This window comes from Psittacula echo (assembly GCF_963264785.1).
Source record: "Psittacula echo genome assembly, chromosome: 6".
Taxonomy (NCBI): domain Eukaryota; kingdom Metazoa; phylum Chordata; class Aves; order Psittaciformes; family Psittacidae; genus Psittacula; species Psittacula echo.
In genome coordinates, this window is record NC_137743.1 from 36,159,135 (window position 1) to 36,185,239 (window position 26,105).

The 26,105-nt window shown below is 38.1% G+C and overlaps 1 protein-coding gene across 1 annotated transcript in view; it reads right to left on the bottom strand.

The window, feature by feature from the left end:
* Positions 1-26,105, bottom strand: part of LRP1B (LDL receptor related protein 1B) — a gene marked incomplete at both ends in the record, with an annotated part of 775,176 nt that overhangs the window by 143,255 nt on the left and 605,816 nt on the right. Inside the window, 6 exons of the mRNA XM_080621164.1 lie at positions 228-347; positions 2,845-2,973; positions 9,115-9,240; positions 9,697-9,889; positions 23,694-23,898; positions 25,340-25,529. Of these exons, the coding sequence (XP_080477290.1) occupies positions 228-347; positions 2,845-2,973; positions 9,115-9,240; positions 9,697-9,889; positions 23,694-23,898; positions 25,340-25,529 (963 nt within the window). The remainder of the gene's footprint in view (positions 1-227; positions 348-2,844; positions 2,974-9,114; positions 9,241-9,696; positions 9,890-23,693; positions 23,899-25,339; positions 25,530-26,105) is intronic.

A 26,105-nucleotide genomic window follows, 5' to 3' on the forward strand; every position in this document is an offset into this window, starting at 1 on the left:
TCTTTTTCTGGAAGACTGCAGGCGTAAACCAAAATCAATCTTCCTATCAATCCCAACATAAGCTTTTCCAAACATAATAGTGTGCACCTGCTTGTTTCTGAATTATAACAAAACAAATCCCTGTAATATCAACGAAGTTCTATGCATTTTCTATCTACTTCCATTTACATATTAAGTATTTACAGAACAATATTCTGAAATCACTTTGGAAGTTAACTGTCATTTACCTTTACAGTCAAATTCATCAGAATTGTCACCACAATCATTTACACCATCACATACTTTGTTACTTGATACACAGCGACGATTAGAACATGGCTTGAAACCCTTCCGACAGCCTCTATTTTCTGTTAAATACAAGCACATAATTTCATTTAGATACTTGACCTCTAATAAAAATAGCCTTACATTACAACCAGACAAACATTCCAGAAAACATTTTATATGAAAATGCATTTGAAGATACAGGAAAAACCCCAGATATTGTTCACTTACTGTCCAGCAGAATTTGAATGATAAACAGATAAAGAATAATAAATAAAAGCACAAAAATGACAATAAAAAGGGAAGCCTAATTCTCAGTTTTCATCATCTTGTGGTATAAAAAGTCCATGTGCTTTAAATACATTTGTTTTGACATACTTTCATCAGGCATGTGACAATGCTTGAATATAGCACCAGCAATACTATCACATACGATGAAACATAGCAAATTTGCCCAAATTAGGAATAAATGGAGAGTAAAATAACAAAATATTAGCAGAAAAGTTTCTGGGTTTCTGAATACCAACACTGCAAGCTATCTGCTCAAGTAGGGACACTACTGAGGAATATTGAATGTTACAAATACAGATATGCTGAAAATTTAGGAGTGATTTACTAAACCTCTAACGATTGTAGAAATGATGTCACAATAATGAATAAATAATGTTCACTGAACTAGTTAATAATGAGTCCACCATCCTGTACTTTATCAGATTCAGAAAAAGAGGCACTGTATATGACCTAGTGCATGACAGAACCATAGCTCTTTCTACTTTTGGAGGTTTGGAACTAGATGATCTTTAAGGTTCCTTCCAATCCAAACCATTCTATGATTCTATGAAAATGTACACTGTCACTCTACAAATTAATATAAAGTCCTTCATAAACTTATGTGGCAAATCCACAGAAAAACAAATGCTGGATCTCATGTTTTTCCATATTGTAGAATAAGGCATAAAAAAGTTATATTTAGCTCAGTTAACCTCTGACTACTGACATATAAGACAGCTTCTCCAGAATGACAAAAAAAGAGTATTGTGAGATTCCTCGTCAGCTAGAACTTTCTTATTTGTTCCTAGGTGACTTTCTCTCTATTCCTTCAAACTACTCCCTCCTAACAAAATAAACGAAACTATATGAAACCTTAATCCTTTTTCCGTTGACTGTGAATGAAATAAATAACTAAAATTAGAGACAAAGAGGCTTAAGCCATATAAAAAAATAACTGATTGATCTTTTTGCTGGCGTTGGTTTTTGTGTGGGTTTTTTTTTGATGTGCATGCTTGGATTCTTTTTAATCACTTCTTATGTCTAAGAAATATGCATACATAAATACAAATACATCAACACATCCTTAGTAAGAAAACCTTATAAGGAATTCACAGACCTAAGTCATTTACTTTTCAGTGTTTTGAAGCTGTCACTTGCAATTCAAGGGCCACCTCCCTACCAAGTTAACTAGCAATGTTTTGTATTATCCAGATTCTTATTTCCTTGTCTGGTTTTTTTTTTTCAGATTCAAACAAACAAATCTCCTTAGTTTCCTACATGTAGATGATCTGATGGAATGCTAGTTAGTTTTATATGACACGATCAAAGCAATTATTACAAAGAAGTCTGACATAGGACACAGGTCATAGTATCAGCTGCTATGCTCAAATTGGTGGTGTTTCTTTTTTTTTAAGGGGAAAAAATACCCAAAATAAGCAAAACAAAGAAGAAAGCTATTCTGCTTCTTTTTCCACTACCAACCTCCTACTAAAATGTCAGAGGTGATGTTCAGGAATTAAAGCAGATATTTTCATAAAACTACAGAGGTGTCAGGTATAAACATATTGGGTGGGTTTGAAATTATATGAAATTGTTCATATGGGAAACAGAAGAGATAGGAAAATTATTAGGAAAATTATTTCAACAGTAGTGTTTTAAACCCTGAGACAGGCAAAATCAGTTGGACACAAAAAAGCCTGGAAGTGATTAGTATGAAATAAAGAACCCCGAAACCAGATGAGGACATGAGTCCTTGTGAAATTTACGAAAATAATGAGAAAGACAAACTTGTGTCAAACTTGTTGCAAGATGCAAACTGATTGGTATAAGGAATAATGATACTATAAACTTAAACAGAAAATTGGTTGGAAGATTACACAGGTATTTTTTGTATTTACAATACTTTTATTTTAGTGCTTTCAATTCCCAGAGAAAATTTCTTTAAATACAGAAAAATTATTTGAAGATGCTATATTAAAATTGAAAATACTCTCATTTTCATCCTTGAAGAAGCAGATAGCTGTGTTTTTCCTTATTTTTGGTTTTAGAGACAGAAATATGAGGACATTTTAGATGCTTTTTACTCAATGTAAGTCATCTAGTGCATGAAGTCTGCAAGAAAACTATGTTCAGATATAAGTAATTCTAGCCATATAACATGAAGGGTTTTCTTAATGTGCGAGCTGGCATTTTCTTCTTGTGAATCTTGGTGAGCAGTAGGCATGAATAAGAAGATAAGTCACAGAGTAACTAATGTAAGCATGTGTAACAAAATAAGAATGCGAAGGTGAAACATCTGGAAATACTTACCACAGTAGAAAAGTTTCTCATCAGACTTGTCCTTACAATGAGCAATGCCATCACAAGTCAACTGATAATCAATGCATTCACCATTTCCACATTCAAACTCTGAATAAATGTTGCATGTAGAATTTTTTGCTAAAAATAAAACACAGTAAAATGCAATTTTTAGTAGCTTTTACACTTAGTGAAAACAAGAAAAAATGTTGGCTACAGTTAAAATATCTCCTACAAAGTTTTTGATAACCTAAGTACAAAAAAACCCCACCATGGCATCAGAACTTAAACGCATCTACACAGTGGTGGTCTGCAAGACTGCTATACTTCTCTGTAAATTGATCGATATTATATAGGATTGAGGATAGATATGTAAGTAGGAAACTGCTTTCAGAAATTTTATGTTGGAGTGAATTCCAAATCAAGGTAAGAGAGAGTCTTAGAGACTTAGAAACAAACCAAGGTAAGAGAGAGTAAAAGAAAAATACATAGTCAAATATCCATGAAGGAACATGTAGTAAAGCAACTTGAAGGCACTGATTCCGATAAGATGACTTTCATAGAACCATAGAATGGTTTGGGTTTGAAGCGACGTTCTAGATCATATATACATACAACCCCCCTGCCATCAGCAGGGACAGCTTCCACTAGACCAAGCTGCTCAAAGCCCCGTCCAACCCAGCCTTGAACACTTCTAGGGATGGGGCAGCCACAGTTTCTCTGGGCAACCTGTGCCAGTGTCTCACCACCCTCACAGTGAAGAATTCCTTCCATCTAATCTAAATCGACTCTCTTTCAGTTTAAAGCCATTACCCCTTGTCCTATCCCTACCTGCCCTTGTAAAAAATCCCTCTCCAGCTTTCTTGTAAGCCCCTTTAGGTGCTGGATGTTTGCTCTAAGTTATCTCTGCAGCTTTCTCTTCTCCAGGCGGAATGAATGACTTTGTAACTACTGTGCTCAGCTACCCTCTGCCCACACATGCTTCTCCACAACCCCAGCTTCTATGCAACTGTCTCTTAACAGGTGTCTAAAAATAATCTCTTCAACCAGCACATCCAAAAGGAAGAACCAAACACCATTACATAGCAGTTAATTTGAACTCTCAACTTTGCTCTGTGGCACTGTGCAGATACTCCATATGTACACACCTACTGGCATTACTGTAGTACATCCAATGTTGAAGATACAGCCTAATACCCAATGAAGAAAACCTGCTGTTTCTACTTTATTTATTTCCTTATACATAAAAAAAAAAAAAAAAAAAAACAAAAAAAACCAAATTGAATTGGTAATTTTTGTGTTCTCTCCTTCTCGGGCTTAATGTTATACCTATTATTTTAGAAGAGAATAAGATGTACATTTAAAAATTTTAACTTCTGCTTTTTCTTGCATGTGGATTTTCTTTTAGTTCAGTTAGAAACTAGAAAAGTATCACAAAATTGACACATAATAGTAGGGACATTTGTTTCATGTGTATGGTTCTAAACAAAATATCAAACTTGAGAGAAAGGACAAGTATATGTAAGTCAAGAGAAAGAATAGGGAAATGATATGTAATAATTATGCTTTTTTTCTTGTTTCCATTATAATTACTTCAGCACAAATTCAGGAAGAACCAATGTCCACTATATGCAACAAGCCAATATAAACTGAAAACACTTCTCAATTTGATGAAGTAAAATATAAAGGAAGTGCTGAAAGTATAGATTCTGGACAAGGTGAGGTCTGATCTTGTATACGATTTATACAGCCCTTTAAATTTTAATCTAGTTTATCACAGCAATAACTCTTTCCCCCCATTTTTTATGCATTTTAAGAACTTAGATCTTGGGAAAAGTCATTCTCAATTACTGTTTTAGTTTATCTAGCTCAGCATCTTAGATTGCAATCTTTAGAGTAAGCTGGGAGGAAAAAAAAAAGTATGTATAGTATAATCTTTCCTCAGTTAAAGTCTAACTGGAAACCATTGTAAGATTGCTTCAAATCCCAACTTTCAATGTAAAAAAAAAAAAAGGTGAGATAAAGCTCTTTAATTGAGGTTCCATTTCAGTCACTCATCTGATATAGCCCTAACCAGACTCGATGAATGCATGTAGATACTTTTATCTATCTCAGTAGTAATTATGATAGATATGCAGAGATTGTAACTGTCACTAAGAAAGCAGTATCCTGCTATCATAATAGCAGTTATGTTTTCAATCTTGGCTGTTTTTTCAAACTCTTTTGGGATGCCAGCAGCCATCTTTCCCACCTTCAAACAAACCAGGACATGGCATTCATGAAACAATTTTAAATCATTGCATGAAATTGACAATGTCCATTACATTTAATGAAGGTAAAATGAGGATCAGTGAAAGATTTGTCTTCTTACTACTCCAGATATTAAGAATTCTAACTCTTCTTTTTATTTCTCCAATTCTAATTAATCTAGGGAACTGAAATTTCCATGATGCAAATACCTGAATCAAGCACCGAAAAACTTTTAACCTGCTACAATTTGATCTCTTCTTTATCAGCAAATGAGGTTTCTGCCCTCCTGTGAGGCAGTAAAAAAACACCAAAACGATTAAGCTCTTGCCACCATAGCAATGAAGGAAAACTTCCTTGCCAGATTCAGAGAAGTTGGCAGCAGCTACTTTAAGTCTTTAGCAATCCCTGTACTTTATCATACTAAATCTCACAGGTAAAGGGATGGGAGAATGCTAGCTGATCCCACAGGATCAAGTGCAAACTGGTAGGCAATGGAACTTAAGAAATTATCTAGCTCCATCTGAATGATCAAAATCAATAAAACTTAGCAATATGGCAGGTGAAATAAGGTGATTATATAATTCCATCTGCAGGAAGCAGAAACATTTGGCTCTAGATGAAAATATCTTTTTGAGATGTTGTGAAGTCTTAATTATCTTTAAACCATTAACAATCAGATTCCTGTCCATACAAGCTCAATTGATCACTGGATTCTGTTACTAGACTAAAAGTCTGCTACTCTGAAAGTGCTGTAGTTTAAATTGAAATCTTTATCACTGCAAATAATTTTTAAAATTCATTGTGTCTCAATTAGACAACGAGATAAAGCAGTTGCTGAATAAGAGCTGTAAATGTAATACAGGTTAGTTATACATTACTACTGCGTCTTGAGTCTAGATCACCTGCATATTCCCTGGTCCTGAAGGATAAGAGTTTTAACTCTCATACTTCCATATATTCAATTACAGAACGAGGTCTGAAATCTCAGTGGCCTTATAATGCACTATGTAAATACTTAACAAATAAGAACAACATGTATGGGTGAGTCAAAGGTAAAGTTGGAGGGGGAACTCTGAAGTGTGTGAAATCATAGAATAGAACCTTGGCAATTCACATATTTGTTTAGGACATGTTGGTAGCTTCTGCATGATTACACTGATTATGCATATGAATGTGATACATATGCATATATGATATGATATATGAAATACATTATGAATATGCATAATTAATGTATGCATCTAGTTTCACTTAATATCAATATTTTAGGAAACTGAGTAAAAGACAAAGCTATTGATCAAAATAAACATGGCAAAGAAATTTTAGGATTATAATCTTATACACGATAACCAAGCAATTAGCCTGGTACAGTATAAAACTAATTACAGGCTCCTCAGAGCTGCATAGCTGAGATGCCAAGCCTAAGAATCAGATTCTGAAGGACTGGGGTCCAGTCCTAAGGATGCCTAGAGCCAATTTAAAATAATGACAGTACTTAAGGTGTATTTCTGCCCTTTACCTCATCGCAGTCTTCTCATTAGTTCTCTGTAACTGGCTCTACTGATCTTAGAATCATAGAATCATAGAATAGTTAGAGTTGGAAAGGGCCTTAAGATCATCTAGTTCCAACCCCTCTGCCATGGGCAGGGACACCTCACACTAAAGCATGCCACCCAAGGCTCTGTCCAACCTGGCCTTGAACACCTCCAGGGATGGACGATTCACAACTTCCCTGGGCAAAATCTTGCAGCATCAAGTTGAATAAGCTCTGCTCACTGATCCAACCAAAACTGGGTCTAAAGGCCCCCAAAATCTAATTCCCAGTCAAAAAAATCTGTAATGTCATCTTTCAGTTGCACAACTGCTACTGCTGATAAAAGGCATATGATGGGAGGAAGAATAAGACAGAAGCACATTTCTTGCTCTTCTTCAACTGATCATTAAACAACAGTATTTTGTCCTGTTATGAAAATACTGATATGAAAATACTATTGACTCAGATATACCAGGAAATCCTAATAACATTCTAGCACAAAAAATATCAGTGGCATGATCAAAATAAAATCCATTACAAAGAAGCAGACTAGCAAAATAACCAGCATGTCAATGAAGAAATACATCTCTTCATATCCCACATCAACACAGGTCTGCATACACAGACCAGAGTTTTAAAAGCAGCTCTGTACTGGTAGAAGAGAAGCCACTTGTTAGGCTGTGCAGGAGCAACAGACTGCCACAGAAGAGTCTGAAGCAGGTAAACTGTCTACGCTTCCTGCTAAATCATATCCAAAACTTAAATGTAATTTTTGTCGAATAGTATAGTGTCTCTCTACTGTTATGACAAAAATATTGATTTAGAGAAAGCAGGTGAATCAAAGCTATGAAAATGAAGCAGCAGAACAGGCATACTTGGCAAATAAATACTGAAGTTGAAAACTTGATCCAAGAGTTTGGATTTCTGCCTCACAGAGTGTCCTGGGTTCAGCAGTAGCAGTCATTTTTTCTACTGGTGCAGTGCTGTGTTTTGACTTTCAACCTGGGAATAATACTGATAAAGCCGATGTTTTCAGTTGCTGGTCAGAATGTTTACTCTGACCAAGGACTTTGTGGGTCTCATGCTCTGCCAGGGAGGAGGAGAAGCCAGGAGGAGGCAGGGACAGGACACCTGACCCAAACTAGCCAAAGAGGTATTCCACACCATAGCACGTCATGCCCAGGATGTAGAACTGAGAGTTCCCGGAAGGGCTGGATCATGGCAGGGTGGGGGTGAGGTACCGGTTGGTGAGCGGTTGTATTCTCTTCCTTGTTATTTCCCTTATCATTATTATTATTATTGGTGATAGCAGTAGTGATTTGTGTTATACCTTAGTTATTAAACTGTTCTTATCTCAACCCGTGGGAGTTGCATTCTTTTGATTCTCCTCCCCGTCCCTCCAGAAGCGGAGGGAAGAAAGGTGGGGGGAGGGAAGTGGACTGCGTGGTTCTGATTTACGGCCTGGGCTTAAACCACGACACAGAGGTAAAGGTCCAATTAACCCCTGGAATTTGGAAGGGGTCTCTAACTTTGACAGAAGAGCTATAACACAGTGACATTAACCAAGACATAAGGAACCATGTTTCCTTCCCCCTCCCCCCCCCCAAGCTTTTTCTTCATTACAAATCCAGCCAGCTACACTTTTTGAGGGGAGAAGCACAGTCATATTCCACGACATGAATGTGGGTTACGTGTGGGGAAACTGCACAAAGCTTTCCAATGAATTGATCCCTGCTAAGGCACAGCATTAGCATAGTGACAGAGACTTTTTCCAAACTATTAGAGAAGCTGGAAGAGTGCAGCGTGTGTACATATATTGCACCCTTCCAAATTATTAGCACACACTTCGTGTTCATAAACTTCAGTTCTGCACAAAGACAGTGTGATCTAAGGAAGCTGAAATGGATGACCACGTATTCTTATTTTCTTCATCAGGTACTAAGACACTGGTTCAGAAGAAGCCTGGGAAGACGTGAGGAGAACTTGAAACAGTGTAATACAGAACATTCTCCAACACCAGTCTCAAGGAGTCTGCTAACTTAAAGTGATACATTTCCCAATTACTAACTCACAATTCTACATGATTAAATACAACAGCTGGTTAATAAGTTAAAATACTTTCACATGTCTAAGGACAAGAAATGAAAATAATTGTACTCAACAGAAACAAACTGCAAAAAGGAAATGGTGAGCAGAACACAACTACCCAAACTAGAATTTCAAATTATTAACATATTTACCCTCAAATAAGAATTTATAATAAGTAGATAAGTGTTACTGTATTTTTACTTTCAAAGTAAATTTAAGTATTAATGCTTTTTACCCCAAAAGCCTTGTAAGACATAAAACAGTAAAAAGCCTTGTACATGCTGAATTGCCAGATCAATTTTTACAGTACATAGCTCAAAAAAAATAATGGCTTGGGCCAACTGTCTTTGCTTATGATAGCCGACTGTACCACACCATAGAAAAACATTGTGTCAGCTAGTATTACTTACTCACACATCTGTTATCATCTATCAGTATTCTATCCCCTCTACATGAGCAGTTTACTCGTCTATCAGGAGTCAGAAGGCATAAATCATGACATCCTCCATTCATTAGTGCACAAGGAGATAACTCACCTGAAAAACAAATGATAAAAGATGAAGTCTGTTTTATTAAATTTCCTTCAGTGGCCAATGTCTTTGAGAAAGCAAAGATAGACATAGCTCAAGTTCATGGGCAACTGATTCAAGTTTTATCAGTCAGACGAAAATGCTTGATACTAGCATACTAAAGATAGACAATGGAGTTACTTTAATCTAATAATTTAAACCCCCCAAAACATTCAAAACTGCTGATATTTGACATGAAATGATTTGACTCCTATCAAATGAGAGCAATGTCCACAGCAGAAAATGGTCATTCAATAACATTTACTTGGGAAAGAGGTTATAGCCAATCTTTTGTTAACAGTTCCTACAACAAAAAGAATTTATGAAACACCATGAAATGTGTTAATTTCCTTAAAATTAAGTAAAATTCTTGAAACAAATTACACTGGAATTAACAAAATAACATCTTGCTTTGTAACTTACAACTGTTAGTATCATTGGCAACAGCAATAATGCCCATTGGCTGATGTGGGATATCAGAACGAAGAACTTTTGTATCTCCTCCTGTATATTTACTGGAACGGAGAATAGCTCTCCTCACTCCATCTGACCAGAAGATATAATCATCATATACAGCCAGGCTGAGAAAGGTCCCTGGTCCAGATTTAACAATTACCTAAAATACATAAGTACAGAAGAGAAACATGAGAAGGAACGTTGTTGCTGAGTAAGAAGTTTTAAAAATGCAAACTGACTCAAATAATTTCATAGTTCTAGACAAAACACTTAATTCTTCTGTACTTACAGCACCTGAAAAAATGAAATAGGTGCACTTAAAGAGCGTCAAAAGGATGCTACAAGAGTCCAAATATCAGAAATCCAGGTAGCTGTCTCTTAAATAAAAAAAAAAAAAAAATCACAGTTTATCTAAATGTGCCTGTAAAAAATACCCACTCAACACACTACCTGCTGTCGTGGTTTAAGCCCAGCCGGCAACTCAGAACCACGCAGCCGCTCGCTCGCTCACTCACCCCACTTCTTCTTCCCCCTGCTCCTGGAGGGACAGGAAGGAGAATCGAAAGAATGTAACTCCCATGGGTTGAGAAAAGAACAGTCCAGTAACTAAGGTATAACACAAAACCACTGCTGCTACCACCAATAATAATAATGACAAGGGAAATAACAAGAGAAGAGAATACAACTGCTCACCATCTGCCAACCGATACCCAGCCCGATCTGAGCAGAAATCTGGCCCTTCCAGGCTATTCCCTCCTAAAATCAAATCCCCTTGAGGTACACATCGGACTACCCCATCTTCCTGCATTACCCACATCCGGGTCCCTGAGCAAAAGCAATACCAAGAGTGGATTTGCCTTTACCTGAAGCAGGAATAACCCAGACTGTCTTCCCCAGCAAAATCTTTATGTTCACCACAGGAACTTTACCCCGTTCTACAGTATGCAGAAGTTCAGATTGGGCTGAGCCAGCCCAGTTGGCAGATCCTCTGGTGTTGACCAATCAGGTGACTTTGGTGTGTATTCCAGTGCTTGAAAGTTCCCCCACCCATTGCTCTCAGTGTAGTTTTTAACAGCCCATTGTACCATTCAATTTTCCCAGAGGCTGGTGCATGGTAGGGGATGTGATATACCCACTCAATGCCATGCTCTTTGGCCCAAATGTCTATAAGGTTGTTTCAGAAATGAGTCCCATTGTCTGAATCATTTCTCTCTGGGGTGCTGTGTTGCCACAAAATCTGTTTCTCAAGGCCCAGGATAGTGTTCTGGGCAGTGGCATGGGGCACAGCGTATGTTTCCAGCCATCCGGTGGTTGCTTCCACCATGATAAGCACATGGCGCTTGCCTTGGCGGGTTGGTGGGAGTGTGATATAATCAGTCTGCCAGGCCTCCCCATATTTGTACTTCAGCCATCGTCCTCCATATCAGAGAGGCTTTAACTGTTTGGCTTGCTTAACTGCAGCACATGTTCACAGTCATGAATAACCTGGGCAATAGCGTCCATTGTTAAGTCCAACCCTCCATCACGAGCCCATCTGTATGTTGCATCTCTGCCCTGATAGCCTGAAGTGTCATGGGCCCACCAGGCCAAAAATAATTCACCTTTATGTTGCCAATCTAAGTCCATCTGAGCCACTTCAATCTTAGCAGCTTTATCCACTTGTTGGTTGTTCTGGTGTTCCTCAGTGGCCCAACTCTTGGGTACATGGGCGTCTACATGGCGTACCTTCACCACCAGGTTCTGCACCCGGGCAGCGATATCTTGCCGCAGTGCAGCAGCCCAGATGGGTTTACCTCTGCGTTGCCAGTTGCTCTGCTTCCATTGCTGCAACCACACACACAGGATTGCACCATCCATGAGTCAGTATAGAGATAAAGTACTGGCCACTTTTCTTGTTCAGCAATGTCCAGGGCCACCTGGATGGCTTTCACCTCGGCAAACTGACTCGATTCACCCTCTCCTCCAGCAGTTTCTGCAACTTGTCGCTGGGGACTCCATACAGCTGCCTTCCATCTCTGACACTTCCAAAGCACTGGAGGGGCTCACTGGACTAGATACTTGCCCATACTGTCCCATGCAACCTGCCACTCATGACTGTCCAGCCTTGGGGAAAACCTATTGGTGGTCCTCCTATATCGTTGTCTAAACCTAGGCAAGACCCAAACCTCAATTTGCTTAACTTTTGAGATAAGACCATTCCCAGGGTGGTATGGCCATGGGTAAATACACTCTGTATGTGTGCCAACATGCTGATCCCCATCACAATCAGCAGGCAGGTCTCAAGGGTATTCAAAGGCCATCCAAAACCTTCAGAACTCTCAAATGCTGCTGTAAATAGTCTGGTGGGGGGGGCTGGGAATGTAAGGGAATGTCTCCTTCATAGGTTTTATGTCTCCTTCTGTAATTTTTAACCCGTTACCTCTTGTCCTATCACTACAGTCCCTAATGAGTAGTCCATCCCCAGCATCCCTATAGCCCCCCTTCAGATACTGGAAGGCTGCTATGAGGTCTCGCTAAGGACCTTTATAACAACGTGAGTTACTTGAAATATAAAGGATAATTATCTGCATATACACTGAACATCTGATGAATCTGAGCTATTGATGCTGTCTGCACACATGCACGTAGGTTGCACTGCGCATGCAGAGCGAACTGGTACACTGTTTAGCCTACCTGCAAGTGGATGCTGTGTACTATTTTTTTTAAATGAAGAAATGAAAAAGAAGGAGTAACGGTCAATCCTATATTTAATAAATAAATAAGGGGGGGTGGGGGGAAGACTTTCTCTTCATATAAATAATTCACCTAATACATAGGACACCCAAGTTCAATTTTGTGGAATAACGTCCCTCCCCCTGCTTCTTTTTCCCTTATAACTATGCTTTGGAGATATAGATGCCTTAACTCTTCAGTATTCAATAGCAAGTAATGCATCAGTGGGAGTTTGTTCACACCTATGCCAATTCACTGCCCAGGGTATTTCAACAATGCTAACATAAAAAATTGTAGTCCAGTGCATGGGAGTGTTTCTGGCCATGTTTAAATTCACTTATACAGCTAAAACGTCAAAATTACTTATATTAATCAGATAATTATAACAAATTATGTATGACTATACATAATATATATTTTTGCATATATGAAAAAAGGTCTGACCAGCATATTCCTTTTTTCAGCAAAGACTTTTTCCACTGATAAATGTACCAAGAGGACATTTTCTCTAACCAACCTTTTTCCAAAATTAAAAGTATTAAAAGATTAATGAGAATGTATCAATAACAAAAAGGTCTTTTCCATAACTGTGCACATTTACTGTAAGACACTTCCTGTACTAAACTTTAAAGCCTACGCTATTCACATTCAGACACATTTCTGGGGGAAAAGGAATAAAGATGATCATAGAATCATAGAATAGTTAGGGTTGGAAAGGACCTTAAGATCATCTAGTTACAACCCCCCTGCCGTGGGTAGGGACACCTCACACTAAACCATGCCACCCAAGGCCTCATCCAACCTGCCCTTCAACACCGCCAAAGATGGAGCATTTACAACCTCCCTGGGCAACCCATTCCAGTGCCTCACCACCCTCACAGTAAAGAATTTCTTCCTTATATCCAATCTAAACTTCCCCTGTTTAAATTTTAACCCATTACCCCTTGTCCTGTCACTACAGTCCCTGATGAATGATCCATCCCCAGCATCCTTGTAGGCCTCCTTCGGATACTGGAAGGCTGCTATGAGGTCTCCACGCAGCCTTCTCTTCTCCAGTCTGAACAGCCCCAACTTTCTCAGCCTGTCTTCATATGGGAGGTGCTCCACTCCCCTGACCATCCTGGTGGCCTTCCTCTGGACTTGTTCCAACACTTCCATGTCCTTTTTCTGTTGAGGACACCAGAACTGCACACAATACTCCAAGCGAGGTCTCACAAGAGCAAAGCACAGGGGCAGGATCACCTCCTTCGACCTGCTGGTCACGCTCCTTTTGATGCAGCCCAGGATACGGTTGGCTTTGTGGGCTGCGAGTGCTCACTGCTGGCTCATGTTCATTTTCTCATTGACCAACTCTCCTAAGTCCTTCTCTGCAGGGCTGCTCTGAATCTCTTCTTTGCCCAACCTGTAGCTGTGCCTGGGATTGCTCCGACCCAGGTGTAGGACTTTGCACTTGGCATGGTTAAACTTCATAAGGTTGGCATCAGCCCACCTTACAAGCATGTCAAGGTCTCTCTGGATGGCATCCCTTCCCTCCAGCATATCAACCGAACCACACAGCTTGGTGTCATTGGCAAACTTGCTGAGGGCACACTCAATCCCACTGTCCATGTCACTGACAAAGATGTCGAACAAGACCGGTCCCAACATCAGTCTCTGAGGGACACCACTTGTTACTGGTCTCCAGCCAGACATCGAGCCATTGACTTCACCTCTTTGCGGGTGGCCATCCAGCTGAGTGGTCCACACATCAAATTGATGTCTCTCCAATTTAGAGACTAGGATGTCATGTGGGACAGTGTCAAAGGCTTTGCACAAGTCCAGGTAGATGATGTCAACTGCTCTACCCCTGTCCATCAGTTCCGTAGCCCCATCATAGAAGGCCACCAAATTGGTCAGGCAGGATTTCCCCTTAGTGAAGCCATGCTGGCTGTCACCAGCCACCTCCTTGTTTTTCATGTGCCTTAGCATGCTTTCCAGGAGAATCTGCTCCAAGATTTTGCCAGGCACAGAGGTGAGACTGACTGGTCTGTAATTCCCTGGGTCATCCATTTTCCCCTTCTTGAAAATGGGGGTTATATTATCCTTTTTCCAGTCATCATCTATGATTCTGAAAGCTCTGTAGAAAATCTGGCCATGAAGATTAGGCAACCCCACGTTTTTTTTCTCCATGATAGTGTGAAATTGCACCAGTTTGAAGGACTTCGTTGTCACAGCCGATGCTAAAGATATCACTATGTTCAGCTTTCTGTGTTCTGTAGCAATGTCGTATTTTTTCCTCCAGAAATTCCTTGTTAAAAGAATTTTTTGTTAAAAGAATGTAAATTCATTACAGAACTATCATTATTTAACCTTGGGAGATTTGAGATCCAAGTAAAGGGTCACAAAAGCTAACATCCAGGAACATTTGTTCACTAGTGCTTCATTCACTGAAGTCTCCTCAATTAAGTTACAGATTAACGTCACTGGCTTTATTCAAGCTTCCAAAAGAACGTGTTCCTTTTTCTACTAGCTTTTGGTCACGTTTACAGCCCTTTTCACTTTCTAGATTTTTTGTTTGTTTGTTTTTGGGGTTTTTTTAAATCTTGATGGTACAACTTGATGAGCAGAATTAACTGAAACTGAAAGACGATTTCTTTGAAAATCTGTTCATCCTTCAGTTACCTGCCAAATCATGTGGAAGTCCCAAGGATTCAGTGTCAACCAAATTTGCTATGTATCAGACCTGTTCGAAGTCATCTATGTTTCTAAATTTTGCAGTCTGTACAGTGTGCATGTCCATTTTCCCAGCAGTGTCTGCAGCTCTGTTCAGAGGTAACTGTAGATTCACCAGCAGTATCAAGTAACAAAAATTCAGGTTCTTACACTGTGACCCTACTGAAATCCTCCCTGGGTGACATCATCTGGCTGGCCCAGGATGGGTATGAAGCACAGAAGTTGCATTAAATTATCAGTAAGAATTAGGTTCATGACAATTCTTACCATGACAATGTCTAACTTATAAAAAGACATTTTTTAAAGATGAGTTTATAAAGTTAATGCACCAGCTTAAAATATAAAGTTGCTGCTCTGGTTTCAGCTGAGAGTTAACTGTCTTCTTAGTAGCTGGTACAGTGCTCTGTTTTGGCTTTAGTCTGAGAACAATGCTGGTAACACAACGATGTTTTAGTCATTGCTAAGTAGCACTTATGCTGATCAAGGACTTTTCAGTCTCTCATGTTCTGCAGTGACGAGGGGCACGAGAAGCTGGGAAGAAGCAGAGACAGGACATCTGACCCAAACTAGCCAAAGGGGTATTCCAGACCACAGCACGTCATGCTCAGTATATAAACTGGGGGAAGTTACCTGGAAGGAACTGATCACAGCTCGGGTCAGGCTGGGTGTCAGTTAGCGGGTGGTGAGAAATTGTATGTGCATCACTTGTGTTTATGGGTTTTTTCCTTTCCCCTTTTAGTTCATATTCTCTCCCCTTGTTATTTCCCTTATCTCTATTATTATTATATAGTATGGTATTAGTATTATATTGCATTTTAGTTATTAAGCAGTTCTTATCTCAACCCACAGGTTTTACACTCCTTTGATTCTTCTCACTATCCCACCCATGGAGGTGAAATTGGGGGTTAAGCAAGCGTTTGTGTGGTACTGAGTTACTTGCTGGGTTTAAACTGCAAAAGTTGCTTCTCATTAATTTAGCTCTAACAAATGGCTTATTGATAACACTTCTCTTTCAAAATGCTTAATAAATGGGCAGTGGCATCTAATAAAGCTTTTAAATGTTTTTAAAGGGTTCAAATACAAGCAGGTGTCTGCAAAAGAATGACAAATCTAGTATAGAAAACTATACTTAAAAAAGGTTTAAATTAATGGCAATCTAAAGCGAATTCCATAATAAATTATACAAGTATAAAGCAATACCAGTAATCTAAAAATAACATTTCGGATGAAAATCAGAAATTTTAGTCTGATAGAACCTTCTTATACACAACACCACATTAATCAAAATTAGCTAATGGATTTTATTGCTTCAAATAGAAGACACAGAATAGCATAACATTTATTATTCAGTTATGAATACTGTTTTTAAAAGATTATAGACAAAGCAACTATTAAAAAAAAAAAAAAAAAAAAAAAAAAAAGAAACTGTGATACATGGAATCAGCTGCATAGCCGGGAAAAAAAAAAAATCAAATAACCTAAGTTGTAACTTTTATGTATTCGATTTACCCGCCTAAAGAAATACACTTAAATCACACTCCATGTTTTGCCTTTTATTGATGTTATTTCTTTAATAAAAAGCAAAAATGCTATCTCTTCCTAGATAAACAAATCTATCAGCCTTGATCTGGAGTACTCAAATTCTGATCTTCCAACACTGTGAAGTTATTAGGAAAAAAATGTTATGTTAACCAGAGGAAAAAAAAAAAAAAGTTTTCCAGTGCCTAAAGGAGTTGACAAGAAAGCTGGAAAGCGACTTTTTACAAGGGCATGTAGGGACAGGAAGGGGAAATGGCTTTAAACTGAAAGAGAGAAGATTTAGATTATGTATTAGGAAGAAATATGTCACCGTGAGGGTGATAAGACACTGGAACAGATTGCCCAGAGACGCTGTGGCTGCCCCATCCCTGGCAGTGTTCAAGGCTGGTTGGAAGTGGCTGTGAGCAACCTGATCTAGTGGAAGGTGTCCCTGTCCATGGCAGGGGGTTGGAACTGGATGATTGTGAGGGTCCCTTCCAACCCAAACCATTCTGTGATTTTATGAATAAAATAAATATTTGGGGTGGTGGGTGTGGGTGGGAATTGGAAAGGGAGGTTATAGACGGATCTGAGGCCAGCTATACCCCAACTGAGAAAGAGATACTTGCAGCCTATGAAGGGGTTTGAGCTGCTTCAGAAGTGATTGGCACTGAAGCACAGCTCCTCCTGGCACCCCGGTTGCCCATGCTGGGCTGGATGTTCAAAGGCAGGGTCTCCTCTACACATCATGCAACCGATGCTACATGGAGTAAATGAGCTGCACTAATTACACAACGAGCTCGAATAGGAAATCCCAGTCGTCCAGGCATTCTAGAAGTCACCGTGGACTGGCCAGAGGGCAAAGATTTTGGAATGTCACCAGAGGAGGAGGTGATGCGTGCTGAAGAGGCCCCACCATATAATAAACTGTCAGAAAGTGAAAAGCAGTATGCCTTGTTTACTGATGGGTCCTGCCGTATTGTGGGGTTGCTGAAGGTCAAAGAATAAGTGCCAATTGCGACCACAACAGTGCACCAGCTGCAATATCCACCAACCGAGACTCCCTGATTCCCATCCATAAGCTGATCCGTAGACTGGAGAGTCAGGGAGTGATCAGCAGGACCCGCTCACCCTTTAATAGCCCCATATGGTCAGTGCAAAAGTCTAACGGAGAGTGGAGACTAACAGTAGATTATCGTGGCCTGAATGAAGTCACACCACCATTGAGTGCTGCCGTACCGGACATGCTAGAACTAGATGGAAGAAGAAATTGTAATTGGTGAACTTGTGAGTTTACCAATTACCCATTCCTTTTGCCACAAAAGAAATTAGAATTTATAGTCAACATTTGTGTTTCGGATTTTGTGGCAGAACAGTGCCAACATCCTATTAAAAATAATCATGCTTTTTCTTGATTGGTCTGAATAAAGACTGTATTTTCATCATTATCATACCTTTGATGAACGGATTTTCATTTATTATCTCTTTCAAAAATACGTAATTGGATTTGCAATCACATAGCAATGGATACAAGGGACATACCACATTTACCAAGAATGGTAAAATCCTGTTTCAAGGGAAATGTCCAAGTGCAATGTAACAAAATCAGAAGTGCTTCCTCTTCAACAATTTTTTTTTGTTTCTCCCTGCTAGAAACGAATTCTATATTTCTAATTGTTAATATTTTGCATTACTTATCTCTGTTCTGGCTACTTTTGCTGATGCCTTGGTGAGTTATTCAGCCACTTCTCAAGGTCACCATGAATACTTTCCAAGAAGTGACCAAAATTACTCTTCTGATCTCAATCATACATGTACTAAAAATAAATATAATGCTAGGTCTGAAAAGTAATTTTAGATGTCAATCACAAAGTCATGTTTTTCGTAAATGCACAGCCAAACCTTTAACTTGCATTTCTGAAGAGCAGATCTGATAAAATGCTACTGAAGATAACAGAAGTTGAAAATCAAGTTTTGAATTTGTTTAATTGCTTAAATATAGAATTCCAACAAAATAAAACCATATATTCTAGAAATTGAAAGTTATAATTACTGGAAGGTTGCAATTACACAAAGGTTATAATTATTGGAGACACCTCCAAAACCATATTGATTTTTAAAATCACACCTGCAGGTCCACAAAACCATAACTGAGACCAAAACATTTCAGCCTGAATGTTAGAAAATAACCAGACTTCTATTTGTAGGTTCTCAGTACACAAAATGTTACAGAATACTCAACACTGAAGAAGAAAAAAATCCAAGCCAAAACAAAAACAAAACTAAAAAACCCAAACAAAAAAAAAAAAAGACGCAAACCAACAAGACACAAAAGAAAAAAAACAAGCAACCCAAAACCAAACCACCAAAAAAACAACATAGAAAACAAAACAAAAAAAACCAAACCCAAACAAAATAGGTTATGATTTATTGGAAAAATAAGTCCAAACATTAAATCGGGTTTATCTGCTGTTGACTCACTCTGTGTTCAGGAACAAAATGTTATAGTTAAAGCATTAAGCAGCTAAAACCAAGTGTGGCCACAATATTAAGTCCAACTAAGTGCAGGAGAAAAACTGAAAGAAAAAGGGAAGGGACTGTGAAAAAAATAATTACCACTTGTGTTTTTTAAACAGCAAGATCTGACAGAGGAGAACAAGAAACACAAAACCAAAACTTCAAAATCAAACAACAACAAAACTGTCTATCTTCTAAGTAATAAAAAAGAACACAACCCCAAAAAATTCTTTCAAACTTGAAAGATTACTCCAGCAACCAAATATCAGTATTAAAATACCAGCTTAACACAAAATCAATAAAATCTTACAATCTACTTAAAAAAGTCAATTCAATACTGCTGAATTATTTTCTACCCATTCAATGTACTAGATTATTGTGGTGAATGAAACGAAGGAAGAAGCTGCTACCTGGAAGAAAATTCATTACATTACCATTAGCATTTCATGTTCTACTATACAATTTCTACCTTTGTTAACCTAACTGAAACTAGAAGCAATAAAGCAGATACAGTGAGGAAAAGATTAATCTGTTTAAACTGTTTTTGAGGGGTGTTTGATGGCAGGACCTTGCTGAAACACCCTAAAGAATCTCAGCTCACCAAAACAGTAGAATGACTGTTGCTTGTATTCTCCTAATGTATCTTGTCAATCTGGACAGCATATGAATGAAGAAAAACAACTGCCATGGAAATATTATTTCACTAGATCAAGAATACAATTTCCTGGTTGGATTCTAGCATTTTTGTATTAGTAAGCATGCATCTCCACGGTGATGAGCAACACTGCTGAAGACCTGCTAGTACAGCCAGTACAGTTTCAGTACAAATTTGAATAAAACAGCTTGATGGGTTTTTTTCCTGGTATGACAATCCCCATCTAACTAATGCAGAAAAAGTGTCTTCAAAACCGAGAAAGTGCACACAACTCTGTTTTAAAGCTCATAGCACGTGATAACTCAGATCAGTATTTTTGACTTCTCCCAAAATATAAGTTGGTGTAAGACAACCAACCATAGTACAGCTAAAGCTCCTCAAAAGCCTTCAGAAGATCATGCTGTACTAAGCTTACTGCTTTCAGGAACGCCTTTGTTACTGTAATGGGGAAGAAATAGTAGCAACAGAGAAATAACTTTGTAGGTACTGACGGTAATGTAGGTAATGTATTTCAGAAAAGAAAATCACTGGAATAAAACTGCATGTATGTAATAATTTACGTTCAAGCTCAAGCTCCAGGACATAAGAGTGTCTGAACTTGCTTTTAACTTGCAGGCAAACACAACGAAGTACCAGCCCAAGATCCTACTTGTAAAGAAATAAAAGTTGCATATGTCTTTAATATAGGCATTTCTAATTGACCAATGGACCTTAAATCAATACAGCGGATTGTCGTTTGCAATTATAATAATAAAGATGAATACATCAAGTGATGAAATTTAAAAAAAAAAAATAAAAAATCCTCTAATATACTGTCAATCTTCAAAAATGACAATAAAATAGAAGACAAAGGACAGAAAATCAAGAGAATGATGCCATTATATATTAGAACTTTCAAATTGTGATCAAAATCCTATAAAGGCAATAGTTAAGAAAGCTGACAAGTATGAGAAAAACAGATAATTTCCTCTTCCCAAATCTCCTGTACTCATATTTTAAGATGGCGACAAGCCTCTCAAGAGTCCACTTGAAAAATACTTTAATGTGGTAGACAGAAAACCAAGGCACTTTCCAGACACATGATTATTCAAATCAGTCACGAATAAACACACATAAGACACATAAGAGAACTGATGAATGAAGCAGGATGTAGAAAAATTTCAAATGGCAGAAATTTAAGTTTTTCATTTGAATTAACTATATCCTTTTGTAATTTAATTAGGAACTCCAACTTCATTGCATGCGATCCAGTTAAAACTTTTGATCATTTTATTTAGTAACATAAGAGACAATTCTGCAAACACTGTTGAGCTGTTATATGGTTCAATATGGCTCCGTCACATGTACATCTAGAACACCATGTGCTGTTATGTTACATTTTCTAACAAAAAAAATGCAACAGTAACTGAATGACATACAGATCTAAATGGTATGAATCATCTGTGAAAGTATGACCTGAATTTAATACTAGTAAATACAGATTTTGTACAGCATTTCAAATCAAGATATAATTAACAGATAAAAAAAAAGGGAATTTATGAAAGAAGCAAAAGTAGTTTTTCTGTCGTCCAACTGACAAAACAAAACCCCAAAGAAAACCATCAAAGGGCCTTCTGTATGTTATTCTCAGATACACAGGTGGATTTACTGAGCAAAAATCTCAGAAAATTTATCAATTTTGACAGTGTATATAGCCAGAAATTGTATACGTTAGAATCCATATAGGTGTGGTTTGCTCAGTTTCTGATACAGTTACTGCATCTAAAAACACTGGTGAGCTGTGGTTAATTTATACAAAAGAAAACAAAAGGCCAAAGAAATGACGCAAACTATATGCATTGTCATGCTGGTTTTACTTCTGCTGTTCTGTTGTTACAAGCTTGGCTCTCTTATTTTGTTCTGATAAGGAAATTTTGCCTAAACAAAGTACGTGGAACTTCTCATGGATAATGCCATTTTCATTTCAGATGCAAATATAAAGTGTATGAAGTATTTATTAAAAATTAATAGATGTGAAAGTGAGCTGATATACCAGATATTACCTTGTAGACCTGGGAATTGAAAATATGACCCAGAACATGCCCTTCATTCTTTTTATCATGGACTTTGGGAGGTACAAAATCCCTAAAAGACTTCATGAGATATGAGAAAAGCAGAGCTAAACATGCAACAGAACCATGAGCAAAGATCATCTGCCTTCAGCATGTTCCAAGCAAAAGGTCGACTTGAGCTAAAACTAATAGAGCACTTAAGTATTTTGTACTCAAGTAGAGTACAAAAACGTATTATAAGGAAAGATCAATGGAGTTGAATTTATCTAAACGGCTGAATACATCTGAAAATGTACAGTTAGAAAAGAAAAAAACTTGTAGAGTAACACAGAAGCATTACACAAAAGAAATTCCAGTTTATTCAGATGAGTTGGGCACTGGAAGGAAAATTATATTCCTCCCATGTAAAGCTGAATATTTCTCTATCAAGACTCATAGAATAGTTAGGGTTGGAAAGGACCTTAAGATCATCTAGTTACAACCCCCCTGCCATGGGCAGGGACACCTCACACTAAACTATGCCACCCAAGGCCTCATCCAACTTGGCCTTGAACACCGCCAAGGATGGAGCATTCACAACCCCCCTGGGCAACCTGTTCCAGTGCCTCACCACCCTCACAGTAAAAAATTTCTTCCTTATATCCAATCTAAACTTCCCCTGTTTAAATTTTAACCCATTACCCCTTGTCCTGTCACTACAGTCCCTGATGAAGAGTCCATCCCCAGCATCCTTGTAGGCCTCCTTCAGATACTGGAAGGCTGCTATGAGGTCTCCACGCAGTCTTCTCTTCTCCAGTCTGAACAGCCCCAACTTTCTCAGCCTATCTTCATATGGGAGGTGCTCCACTCCCCTGACCATCCTCGTGGCCCTCCTCTGGACTTGTTCCAACAGTTCCATGTCCTTTTTATGTTGAGGACACCAGAACTGCACACAATACTCCAAGCGAGGTCTCACGAGAGCAGAGTAGAGGGGCAGGATCACCTCCCTCAACCTGCTGGTCACGCTCCTTTTGATGCAGCCCAGGATACGGTTGGCTTTCTGGGCTGCGAGCGCTCACTGCTGGCTCATGTTCATTTTCTCATTGACCAACTCTCCTAAGTCCTTCTCTGCAGGGCTGCTCTGAATCTCTTCTTTGCCCAACCTGTAGCTGTGCCTGGGATTGCTCCGACCGAGGGGTACGACCTTGCACTTGGCATGGTTAAACTTCATAAGGTTGGCATCGGCCCACCTTACAAGCATGTCAAGGTCTCTCTGGATGGCATCCCTTCCCTCCAGCATATCAACCGAACCACACAGCTTGGTGTCATCAGCGAACTTGCTGAGGGCACACTCAATCCCACTGTCCATGTCACCGACAAAGATGTAGAACAAGACCGGTCCCAACACCAATCCCTGAGGGACACCACTCGTTACCGGTCTCCAGCCAGACATCGAGCCATTGACTTCACCTCTTTGCGTGCAGCCATCCACTTTGCGTGCGTACCTCTTCCACTGAAGTTAGCTCTATATTTTTTCCAGCTGATATTATTGAACATTTAGGACAGTGATGCTTCAGGAGCAATACTAATGCAAACAGATTTCACAATAAGGGTCTGCATCTCCAGAAGGTCATACAGAATCTGGAGTGTGTTGAGCATTACTTGTACTTCAGAAGTGTTTCAGTTTTAAATCTCATATAGAACTAATAGTATGAGAAACTTAGCAACTAATAATCTTTCTGTAACATTTTCAGTTTAAAGATGCTAAAAAAAGCAAACAGATTTACTATGAATATGTTCAGGATTTTTGTTTTACTTACATATCTTTGTGATCCATCATATTCACACCTCTCAATTTTTCCCAAGCTGCCATCTGAAAAGTAAAGTTTCTCCGCCCTATGATCAATGGTAAGTCCATTTGGTGTCAGAATATCTGTACTAATGATAACCTGTGCATTTTTGCCTGAGAGTGTAGATCTCATGACGCTTGGAAGCTGCTCATTCCAGTTGGTCCAAAACATCAAGCTGTATTAAAATCAAAACAACAAACAAAAACATGAGATACATTTTATTATTTAATTCTCTACGAAATGAGCAACAAAAAAACCCCACATGCCTTTACGGACAATTATAAATGGCACCTATAAGTAATTGTGATAATCAATGACGAAAATGTAATAGCCCAACATCCTAGAAATTATAGCTGTTTACATTAACTTGTATACAAGTACACTTTTTTTTTTTTTTCTCTTCACAGGTCTGTTCAATTATGATCATACCACTAGAGAGAGATACAAACTGTGTAATGATATAAACTTAATTGTGGTAATGTGTATATTAGTAATTTCTAACAGTGAAATTAATCTGCAGCTTGTCCTGTATTAGAAATGTGATATAGACCAAAGGACTGGCAATGCAGAAGGTTGGTAATGGGGAATCAAATCACCTTAATATGCTTTACAGGAGGCTAAATTGGCCCCTCGCTACTGTTAAATAATAGTGGACAAAATGTTACAGAATGAGCTGTGGCTGACATTTATAAACTAATCAGAACCTGCCCATTCTCTCACTGCAATCTCCATCAGTATTGACTTGATTTATTTATGATACCTAGATAAATATATTTTACAATAGAGCATAACCTCTTAACTTACATGAACTGCACATGAAGTCACACGTGGAAATAACCTACTTGACTACTACAACATTGTACGTTCAACAGTCACATCTTGAAAATAGAGCTTCTAAGTCAGAAATGCAGACTAGCCTCCCCAAATGTGGAGAGCTATAAGAAGCAGAAAAATCAGTTTGCCTTGCCTTTTTTCCAGAACTAATAGAGAAGATTAAAGTAACTCAGATTTGTAAGGCACTTATTAGCAAGAGGCTGAAGTAAAAATATAAGCCCTTCTATTATCTTACTAGGAAACAGTTTGATTGAGAGTGACAGGAAGGGTACTAAATAAGACTTCTTTCCAGGATGTTGTTTACAAGCACTGTAAGTGGAGATCTTGCTATATAATTTTATACAACACTGATATTTGTGGTAAACACCAGGACCTATCAATTTGCCACACAAGAAACTCAAGATTCCTTTTAGTAAATGCTTAAATTAATTTTGTTTTTATTTAAGCAGTAAATAGCATGTCTGACAAAAGAAATTAGTAAAATGATCACTTGATAGCTTGCATTTAGCTCACTTTTCTCAAAACCAGCTTGGTTTTTTTAACATTACATGAAAATCAAGTGATTATTTCATCTGAAATGTAAGAAAAACATATAAGATGATGTATCTTAATTCTGCAATTGCTTTAAAAACATTAATACTAAGATTTGTCTTCTAAATATTAAGAAATATGCTTAACCCTTGTAGGGTCCAGCAGTATTACTTGACTGAAATAAAGAAGTGCTGCTGTATCCTTGACATTAGGCAAAAATTAGAATCTGATAAGAAAGATGCAACACATACTTTTGACATTCGTCTAGAGCTAGCACATGTGGATGATCATCTTCAGACATCGTTATCACTGCTTCCCGGTTAAATGCTCCGTGATGTCTCTGGTCAACAGAGTGTCTTGTGATTGAGGATGTGGTTGAACTGGTCCAATAGAGAGCATCCCAAGCTCTGTGATAAGCAAGTCCCTCCACTGACCCAACATCTGGAAGACATGGTTACAGAGCAATTAAAACTCCTTTTAACAAGATGTCTGTTTTTCTTTTTCCTCAAAGTTGATCCTGCAGAATCACAGAGTTCAGCTATTTCAGCCTGTTGACTCTGCCAATTATTTTCTTGTTTCACTTGTTTATTATTTTTATTGGAATCAGTGTCTTATTATTTTTTAATAAATTTAAACAACAAAAAAAGAGATCACTATTAATATCCCTGTACTATATTTGTCAATTCTAACACTCATTAAGATAATATTTTTACTACAGGGTCCCCAGATAATACATTAGAAATAATAAGCTTTTATTCAAAACAACAATAATTTAATCAACTTCAAACATAATTTAAGCCAAGTCTTGGGCATTTTTTCACTAATTGCTTGTATTACATAGCATTATCTTTCAATGCACTTTCTAACACAAATACACATTACATTAATAGGGATCAAAGTGTTCAGTTATTATTAACAGAATAGGCTTCTTCAAACACCTGAAAAATACTGAAAAAAAAACCCCAAACTCTGAAGGTCTCTGCATCAATACATCACTTTAATAAGCCAAAACCCACA